Source organism: Camelina sativa, chromosome 12 (genome assembly GCF_000633955.1).
Source record: "Camelina sativa cultivar DH55 chromosome 12, Cs, whole genome shotgun sequence".
Classification (NCBI taxonomy): Eukaryota; Viridiplantae; Streptophyta; class Magnoliopsida; order Brassicales; family Brassicaceae; genus Camelina; species Camelina sativa.
The window spans coordinates 18107539-18117744 of NC_025696.1; the positions used below are offsets into that span (position 1 = coordinate 18107539).

Sequence of the window (10206 nt, forward strand, 5' to 3'; positions counted from 1 at the left end):
CAAAAATAATTTACATCACTTTAATGAATGATTTATATTTTGTCGATGCAAATAATTTGTATCAGTTTATATCAAAACGATGCTAATATTCAAATATTTAAATCAATTATTATAATCAATGTCAATATATATCATTTGTTTAAAATTGATGTCAACCTTTATATCATTTTATTTAAGTGATGTTAATATTTATGTCATTTAGTTAAACTAATTTAAAATTAGTGTCAATTATCACAAATGATTAGAATATTTACATCAGTTTCTACATGTTCTAAAAGTCGTGCGCCTAGCCGATTACACGTTCGATTAGGCACTGATCGGAACATACCCGCAGCGATTATGATCAAATCACTGAAATTAATCGTTATCCGATTTTTACCCACTTAACCGACTAAATCAGATATTTAACTAATTTTTAAAAAAAATTGGTTAAGCTACACGGGCTTTAATACAATGCCCAAAGCCACTAAACAACATAAACCTACACCACTCTATTTATAGTCAGTTTTTTTAATCATTTTTTCTCTCCCACTCGGTGTGGGATACAATCATCTCTTATTAATTGTTTAAATATAATTTTGTTTAACATAAGTTTTTAATTGATGTAAATTTTAAATCGTTTTTAAAAGTGATTTTATCCAACGAAAAAAACACATCAATTATCTAAATGATATAAAAATATATTTTATATCAATTTTAAAAAAGTGATACAAACTAGTTGAAACTGAATCAATTATAAATAACTGATGTAAAATTAGATAATTATAACATCAAATGATCTAATTGATGCTAATCATTTTTATTTGCTTCACTTAAAAATAATTAATTTAAATTTACTTCATTCTATTTTGTGATACAAAATAAATGATACAACACACCTGATTTTTTGTAGTGAGTAATCTGTATTTTACTAAACCTTGAAAAAAGAAAATGTTCTGGTCCAAAGCATCAATTTGCACAATATCATCTTCATTCAAGACCTAAGTCAACAAAGAAGAGGTGAGTCGATTTACACAAACACAAATCTTTCGTTTTGAAGCAACCCTAAAAGCTTGAATAAAAACGACATCTTTACCTTGATTGGACCTGCGATTCTAAAAGAAATTAATGAACTTTGTCATGCCTAAGTTGCTCTTTTGTGAATTTTTTTAATGTTTTGTATATCAGACGACAATTGTGTGGTTAGGGAGGGGCTTACCAGAGGAATTAATATCTCTATGTCTCTCTTCTCTTCTTCCTTCTTCTTCACATCACTATGCGTCTCTCTCTCTCTCTCTCCTCTCTCCTTCTCTCTCTCTTTACTCTATCTTTTCAAATTTCTTCCCTATCCTAATTTTTAACCTCATCTCTTCTTCCAAAGAGTTCTCGATGACCGGAGAATTTGATTTCAGAATATGTAGATTTTAATGAAATTCTTGTTCGAATTAATCAAAGGTGAATCTGGTGAGATTGCTTTGCCTCTTTAACAATGACCTATGCTTTTTCCATGTCTCTTGCCGCACGAGTCTTGTGTTTTCTTCTCTTTATGTTTGTTTCATCGAAGACAAAACTTTGTGACGACTCTTTTGTTTCTTCTCTCTAACTGAATTCAAGAGCAGTCTTATAGTGTGAAGGAGAAGAACAAACAATTAGAGTCTTCGTATTTTTTTTTTTATTATGTCGGCAAGGGTTTATGAAGTGAAAGACAACGTGATGCGGCACATAGGAGTGTCAATCGGGCTGGCTCGGGCCGTTCCAGCCCGAAATCTGTAAAACCCATATATATTTGAGCCTTCCTCGGCCCGGGCCGAAATATTTCCAAGCCTATATTTTAATGTCCGACCCGGCTAACAGGGCTAAAGGACTTTTCAGGCTTTTTCAGGTTTATCTTACGGATAAAAAATTCAAACTTATAAGTTAGTTTATAATATGTTTTAAAAAGCAATGTATAAAGGTGCAATATAAAACAAATCAATCAAAATTTAAATAACTCATCTATATTCACTAAAACAACTTAATCTAAAATAAAAAATTTAAAACCAAATAAACTTCTATACTTTAACTAAATAAAAATATATATATATATTTCATAGAAAATATCAAAGATAAAGATTTTAAAAATATTAAGTAAGGTTATTAATAATTAATTTAAAACCAAATAAACTTTTATATTTTAACCAAATAAAAATATATAATTCATATAAAATATCACAGATAAAGAAGGTAAAAATATTAAGTAAGGTTATTAAGTAAATATGAAAACTAAGATTAGAGTTTTAAACTTTATTTATAATAAATTATTAAAAAAATATTGCAATCAAACAAAAATATTAACAAAAAAGTATAATTATTGTATAAAGTTTTTCGGACTGGCCCGAGACCGATTGGGCTAAGCCTAAAAACTCTAAAGTCCGAACGTACTGAGTCCAAAAATCCCAATTTTCTGGATATATATTTAAGTCCGAATCTGGTGTTTTTCAAAACCGATTTGGGCCAGACCAGTCTGCGGGCTTTGGGCCTAATTGACATGCCTAGTGGCACATAGTTTTTTTTATTGGTTTATAAATATTAGCTGTATTAATTGAAATGTTTTTATTAGTTATTAATTTTAACTAAGGTGTCAACATTAGCTTCAATGTTGAGGCAGATGTGTTATACAAGGAAAGCAACACATCCTTCTTTTATTGTATTGATTGATATGTTAGAGCTGGAGATGTGGCTAATCTACATAAAGTGAAGTATTGGGGTGAATTAGTTAATTACGAATAAAAATAGGGACATATTTATGCAAATAATATATTGTTGATGGTCTAAATCAAAAACAATAAACCCTAAATCTTTGATTCCGGCGTCTTAGCCATCGTCCTTCACTCCTTCTTCTCTCAATCTCGAGACTCAGTTCAACAAAAAAAAAAAAAAACCCAGCTTCGAATCAGAACTCGTTGAATCACTAGCGATGCAATTCCTCCAGAACTCTCGCAGACTCGCTAAGATCTTAAAACCCATTGTTACCACCGAGACGAATCTGAGATTCTTCTCCTCTGCTTCACAAACCCCAAGCTCCTCCTTCCAATGGCGAAATCAAACATCTACTTCTTCCTCTGTACTTAAAGGTACGTTCTTTTTGTCAATTTCCCAATGCCAATTGCGAAATGAACCATACCCAGGTTTGGAAATGGAGACTTGTTTTGTTCTATACTAGATTTACTTTAACCTGTATAAGGTTATATAAAGTGTAGTAGCTAGTGAAGATAAGTGCATAAAAATGAAAACTTTAAGCCTATGTATGTGTTTTTGAGATTATGTTTAAGCTTAGGATACTAAAGGGTTAAACTTTTATTACATGTAAGTGTATCCCAAATTGCGATATTTATGTATGTGTGAGTGTTTAAGATGAAGAGATGATGTGTATGTGTTGCAGGGATTGATAGATGTAGTCACTCGTCGTCTATGAGCTTGTTGATCCCCAGATCGAGTTTTTCATCTCAAGCAGAGAAGCTTGCTGCAAATCCTACAGGTTGCTTATTATATGTTGCTTTGCTTTTGAATTGCAATTTGAGATCATCAGAGGGTTTTTTCTCATTGCGGTTATGATGTTGCAGTAGCTGTTAAGGAATTGCATGATAAGATGCTTGATTCTGTGAATGTCAAGAGATCAATGCCTCCAAATGCTTGGTTGTGGTCTTTGATTGAGAGCTGTCAGAATCAGGATGACGTTCATCTTCTCTTTGACGTTCTTCAGAATCTTCGGAGATTTGTTAGTACTTTAAATCTCCCTTTTTTTCAGTTTAGTTCAGTTCCTATAATTATTCAGGATGTATGGTTGGTCAGTGTTTGAAATTTGCTGTTTCTGGATTGCAGAGATTATCTAATCTTCGTATTCATGACAACTTCAATTGCAATCTATGCCAACAAGTTGCTAAGACTTGTGTACGTGTTGGAGCAATTGAATCTGGTACTCCCAGTTTTGCTTTTACTTTACTGAGTTGCTTTTGCATTGGGTTTTTAATGGTAATTTAATGTTTCATTAAAGGGTACTAATGCAGGTCGTTGTGGTTGTAGGAAAGAAGGCTTTGTGGAAACATAATGTTCAAGGTTTGACACCCAGTGTTGCATCTGCGCACCATCTATTGGTAATTTGGTATTGTGTGTCTATAAGTTTTTTAGTTGTTTTTTCGGTACACATAGATGTTTTAAGACGTATTCTGGATTCCATGTAGTCATATGCACTAGAGCACAAGAATTCTGAGCTCATGGAAGAAGTAATGAAACTCCTGAAAACAAATGACTTGCCTCTACAACCCGGAACAGCAGATTTAGTTTTCAGGTGTGTAAAAAATTGTTTGGTTTCTCCTTCTTTATGATAGTGTTGTGGAAATTTGCATGTGCCTGTTTCCATTGCATCTGCTTTCTTATCATGAACTGAACTTGACTTTTGCAGGATCTGTCATGATACAGATAAGTGGGATCTACTGGCCAAGTACTCGAAAAAATTCTCCAAAGCTGGAGTTAAGTTGAGGAAGACCACATTCGATGTATGGATGGAATTTGCTGCCAAGAGAGGTACTTTTGGTTTTACTTGTATACCTGCATTGTTTATTTATTCTTGAGATATGGCTTTGTTAAACTCTAGATGGATTTATCAACCTATCATCTCTTTGATGTATCTATATATACATGGACTAACGTTGTTGTTGGACCTTTGGTAATGGAAATAGAAAATGAATCCATAGAATTTTTGATTATTTCCCTGCCTTTGTTAAAAAAACCAGGATCAAAATAGGTTGAACAGACTCCCGTTATTATGACTTCGTTCTTACCTCAACTACTTCATGATTAATAATGGGCTTTATTGTATACTACTGCTAGTAATGTAAGAGACAGATCTGTAAATCTTAACGAAACTCTAGTCTGAAAAGGTCTTTTCTTTTTTTTGCTCTGATGCGATTGTGTAAATCTTGTTATCAGGGGATACCGAGTCACTATGGAAAGTAGATCAACTGAGATCAGAGACATACAGTCAACACACTCTTTCTACTGCTTTTTCTTGCGCAAAGGTTTGCACATAGCCACATCTCTTTCTCAGTCTTCAAGTTACTGAATAATCCTTATAGATTTGCTCCTTTCGCAGGGTTTCCTACTTGAAAGTAAACCAGAAGAAGCTGCTGCGGTCGTCCAGGTTATATGCCAGGTGAGCTCATAGCCTCCCCGTAATGTTTTTCTCTTCTGATATAACCCTTTTTAGTTTTGAGAAGTACGTTTAATTCAAAGAATTGTGTGTGACTTGACTATGCAGACGTACCCTGATGAGAAAAAGTCATCAGTCTCAACCGAGTTCAAGAAACTTGTCAATGAATGGCCTGTGGATGTTATCAAGCGCCAAACCGAAGAAGATAAGAAGGTTAAAAACTTTTCTCTATTTGTTATGTTTCAACCCTGAAACCAAAATTCCTCATCTAAAAAACCATTTGTAATGATGAACAGGCTCTAGCTTCTTCATTGAAAGCTGGGATTCCTTCCATGGTCAATGCGTTGGTCAGCTCGGGTTTGAACGTCAGCGTGGATTTGGATGAGTTATACAAGAACGAAGCTCTTCTCAGCTAAATGACTGAATCAACATTGGCTAAAAACTCTTCGCAGTTCAACAGGTTTGAAAAGTTAATTCTTTGGCACCAAAGTTTTGATGTGATCTTATCGTTTTACCGGTGGCAACGTCAGAGATAAGGGAAAGAAACACATTGACTGTTCAGTTTCTTGGATTCTACGGTACTCCCTTTCCTTTAAGAGATTGAGGCATAACGACTAGAGTTGTCCATTTCTTTTGTAAGCCTTAAATAATTTACTCGGTGGGACTTTTGTTCTTTATTTGATTAGTAAAAGAACATTTTCTGTAATAAAAGAAAAAGAAACAAAAAGTTTTTTGAGCCTATCTTATTATAGAACGAGACAAAAAGGTTCATTGATTACAACTACTTATCCAGTTACGTATTAATTCTCCATATATATCTCCGTCGTCGAATAAAAAATTGAATATGTAATCATGTGATAGTGAGTAAATGAGAATAGTTGTCAAGATTGAATAATCTTCTGACAATAGACAGTGAAAATTTCAAACATTGAAACAAATAGAAAATTACATAATTGATGATAATAACTTTACATAACACAAACCGACGTGAAGAAACAGAGTAAATCAAGAAAACCTTATTCCGTTTTCTGGTTAAAAGGGGTATTACTTTTTTTAAAAAAAACTAAGGAAGTTTCATAGCATCAAGAACGACAATAACCATAAACACAATTGAAGCAAGAAGGGTGATAGCAACTGAAACAGCAACTTGGTTACAGAACTTGTCAAAAACGCCACAAACTTTTTTCCACATCACATGTTTGTTCCCTTGTTTACCCATTAGACCGATTCCTCCGGATGCTCCGGTGCCGGAAAATAGCAAAGCCACCATCACTAGATCTCCTATCAATATCGCCATTAACAAGCCTTTGCTTCTTCTGCCTTTGCTCATCATCAGAATCACTATTGAGATTGCTGTGTAACCGCATGCTATAGCGTTTACAGAAATGTTGTACCTACAACATTTGAAATCATATATTGCTTTATTTCTCAGTTTTATGCATGCATGTCTAGTCTATATATATTGTTCCATTAAAGAGTAAAATATAAAATATATGAATTAATCTGTCTAGTTTTCTTTCAAATTATGTATATATATATCCTTATACAAAATTAATTCAGACCGTGCATTTCTTGTCATGCTAGCTAGAATTGTTGTAAATTAATTTCTAAACTACAGGTCAGAGAAAGATTGGCTATGGACCAATTTCACTGTTGTATTACAGTTTAGTAGTTGGACATTTATGAACGTGGTATCAATGAATTTGCTACATATAATATTTTCTAAAATTGTAAAATACAATAATTTAGTATTTTAATATAAATTTTATACCAGTAAATATGTACATGCTAACATGCAAATAAGGATAAAAGGCTCCAATCCTAATTCTAACATTCACAGGCATATACAAAAGTATGGTTCCTTTGTTATAAATTGTGTTTCGATCTTGTTTTTTACGTTTTTATTGAATGTGTATATTTTTGCAAATAAATAAGTTTCAACTATAAACTTCTTAAATATCATAGGAAATTCCCGTTTGATCTTTATGTTGGAATCTTGCATTTTTTCTATAAACAAAATTGATTTCTACATTTCTGTTTCATTTATATCTTTCACGTGTAAGTGCAACGGCTACCGCAAAAATAGCGTTTGAGAAAACCGAAGTCTACAAGCCAAAGTGAGACACATATGTGTGTGAAAAGGAGGAAGAATGGAGAGAGGCTTACACAAAAGCAGACAAGTAAGATGCTTTGGCGGTTGTAGAGACATCAAGAGGAGGCAAAGAGGGAAGAATCTTTAGAGGAACAACCTTTGTCTGTTTAGCGACACCAAGTATTATTGCAGCCGCCATTGTTAGGATCAAAGCCAACACTCTCATCGTTAACTCGACTCCTTTTCTCGACCCACTCTCTCTTTTTCCTTTCTCCATCTCCATCCCATTCACCTTGTTATTGCCTTCGTGTTCCATCATAGGGATCAAACAAGAAGTGAAGAGGGTTCAAAATTTGAAGAAAGAGAGAGAGAGAGAGAAAAAAAAACAATTATTGGTCTTTTTTTCTAAGCTTCTCATGATAGATGTAAGTAAAGAGGCGTGTATATATACTAGATACGCATAATGTGTGGATGGTAGTAATGATGTCTACGTGGCTTTGAGTTTATGTGTTGTGTGGCGCGAGAGAGATTCTCATCTTACGGAAGAGAAAAGTAGTATGGGAAACCGAAATGTGAATACAATATGTAGAAAAAGAGTGTGAATTCATCTTCTTTTTTTTTTGGCATACAAGAGTGTGAATACACATTTAAATCGAAACTTGGGAAAAAAAAAGACAAATCTGTGAAGTTTTTGGCTCGGTGTGTTCCTTGTACATGTCATATAAGGTTTATATTAGTAAGTAAAAAAAATGGTACTCGAAAGTGCGACCGAATTAATTTGAGTTGGATATCGTTAGTTTGGACTTTATATGTGAATTCGCACAAAAAAAAATGTTAAACGATTAGGTGAGATGTTTCGGTTTTGGAAAATTGTTGGGCAGTTTATGCTAATTAACTCGAGTAAGTCTTGTACTTTTTTTTACAACAAAAAAGATCAGCGAATATGAGCCAATGTGAAGGAAAATTATTTACAAACCAACACTTGTTGCGGAAATGTACGCGTTTGGCGTGCCAACTTATCCGCACTTACATTTGTACTTCGTGGAATTAGAGACAAAGAGAAAGAAGTAAACTCCTCCATGTCCATCCTGATATCGTCGAGGTAGGTCTTGAAAGCCGGCCAGTCCCGAGGCGAAGACACCATCTTCACCAAGCCTGAGCAATCTGTATAAAAAGCCACTTCCCGATAGTCATGTCCAATCATAAACCGCATAGCCCAAACAAAGGCTTCTACTTCGGCATGTAATGGTGAAAGACTACGTCAAAAATTGGTTGCACCCCTCGTTGTCAAAGCGTCCTGGAAAGACGAACACACCCATCCTGCACCTGCAAAAGCATCGTTCTACTTTCCACGAGCCATCTACAAAATACCGAAAACCTGAATAACTATGAGGAAGGTGACCTAGTCGCTCCAAACCTCGAGCACAGGGGGGGTTGGCCATTGGAGCTGGATCCTCCTCCACCTCATCTACCTGAGCCTGCAACCAGGAAGTCGCCTCCCCAACCGCTAACCTCAATACATCCTCTGGTTTTTTCATCAAATTTTCAAAGACGCAAGCATTTCTCGCTTTTCAAATGTACCACATGAGCCAGGGAAAAGCTTGTACCTGCGAACCCGGATTTGCTGAACCTAAGAAATGATCTACAATGGCATACAGAGATTCCGTGGGAAAAGAATCTGGCCCAACTGGTACGTAAGCTAAAGCCCAAACCTGGCGAGCTGGGGAACACAAAAAAATTGCATGATTTATTGTTTTCTCGTCTGCCCCACATCTTGCACAACCTGGATCACAAGCAATACCTCGACGGCGCAAGGTTGCCGAGATCGAAATGCACCCAGACAACACTTGCCACATAAAATGCTGAATCTTCGATGGACAAGGGACTCTCCAACCCCCAGCGAGGAAAGGATTAATATCCGGCCCGTACCGAGTATCCTGACAAAACCGCTGCTTGGCCAAACGTTCCGTATCATACCCTGATTTGACCAAATATTTTCTGGACTTAGTAAAATGTCAACCTAGGGAATCTTCTGTCTGAGAAGTACCCAAAGGTAAAGCCCCTATCAAAACAGCATCCTCCGGATCAAAATGCTCAAGGAGCAAATCCATACGTCAAGAATTAGTTTGACGATCAATAAAGTTTGGTAATTTTAAAGAAGGGTCTTTGAAGGAACTCCTACTCAACGCTGGTCTCGGAGAATGAGCTGGTATCCATGGATCAGTCCATATAGAAATGGTCTCTCGGAGTAAATCTTGTACTTGATCAGCAAAAAAGAATTTCTATTACGTATCTGATATGGTAAATGTAATAAGATTATTCGCATGCACTTTTAAGTGTTTTTGAATAATTAAACTCAGGTGTAGATAAGCAGCTTTAAAACCGCGGTGAATCTTTCCTTTTTAACTATTGTGTGAAAATGAACGGTGACAAACAAAAAAGTTAATTATACATGATTCATTAAGAGATAAGGAAATAAATATTCCCCTTTGTGTATTATTTTTAAATTTTGGACGCCACCAAAAAAGTTAATAACGAAATGGAGAATTTTAAAAATTAAGAATGACAACATAACCTCCCATATATATTAGGTTAGATGACCAGTTCGTTTAGCAAAATGATACATCCACCCTTAAAAGAAAAAAAACGTGAAAGTTTGGAATACTTGGCATGTTAAAATTGTTATACTTTGTCTAAGAAAGTCATTGCTTTTCCCACTCTCGTCAATTATATGACTCTCATAAATTTATATCGTCTTTCTTTGGTGTCGATGGCTTGATTCTGTCGAAACTTTTGGCCCTTCTCAGCTGAATGATCGATTTAAACCTTTTCAGAATGTTGCTCCACAGGTTTGAAAGTTAAACTATTCCATATAATTTTTTTGATCAATTTCTTTTATCTCACGCTAACTTATTTTGCCGTGAAGAATTGACAAAAAAAAAAAAAA

General features: G+C 34.8%; 2 protein-coding genes across 2 annotated transcripts; one reads left to right on the forward strand and one right to left on the reverse strand.

The window, feature by feature from the left end:
• LOC104732091 lies at positions 2826-5940 on the forward strand. The gene is made up of 11 exons (XM_010451613.2): positions 2826-3092; positions 3401-3496; positions 3582-3736; positions 3841-3934; positions 4042-4112; positions 4200-4306; positions 4421-4542; positions 4948-5036; positions 5111-5170; positions 5276-5380; positions 5464-5940. Exons 1-11 carry the CDS (start codon positions 2936-2938, stop codon positions 5581-5583), a joined length of 1176 nt encoding a protein of 391 aa, XP_010449915.1. The 5' UTR covers positions 2826-2935; the 3' UTR covers positions 5584-5940.
• LOC104732092 (CASP-like protein 1E1) lies at positions 6074-7695 on the reverse strand. Its single transcript, XM_010451614.2, has 2 exons — positions 7334-7695; positions 6074-6561 (listed from the first exon to the last, which is right to left on the reverse strand). The coding sequence occupies exons 1-2, from the start codon at positions 7576-7578 to the stop codon at positions 6231-6233; spliced, it is 576 nt and encodes a 191-aa protein (XP_010449916.1). The 5' UTR covers positions 7579-7695; the 3' UTR covers positions 6074-6230.

Coding starts and splice junctions, on each gene's coding strand:
- LOC104732091 (XM_010451613.2), top strand. CDS start 2,936: ATGCAATTCCTCCAGAACTCTCGCAGACTCGCTAAGATCTTAAAACCC. Junction 3,093..3,400: donor TTCTTCCTCTGTACTTAAAG/GTACGTTCTTTT, acceptor TATGTGTTGCAG/GGATTGATAGATGTAGTCAC. Junction 5,381..5,463: donor AAACCGAAGAAGATAAGAAG/GTTAAAAACTTT, acceptor AATGATGAACAG/GCTCTAGCTTCTTCATTGAA.
- LOC104732092 (XM_010451614.2), bottom strand. CDS start 7,578: ATGATGGAACACGAAGGCAATAACAAGGTGAATGGGATGGAGATGGAG. Junction 6,562..7,333: donor TCTTACTTGTCTGCTTTTGT/GTAAGCCTCTCT, acceptor CAAATGTTGTAG/GTACAACATTTCTGTAAACG.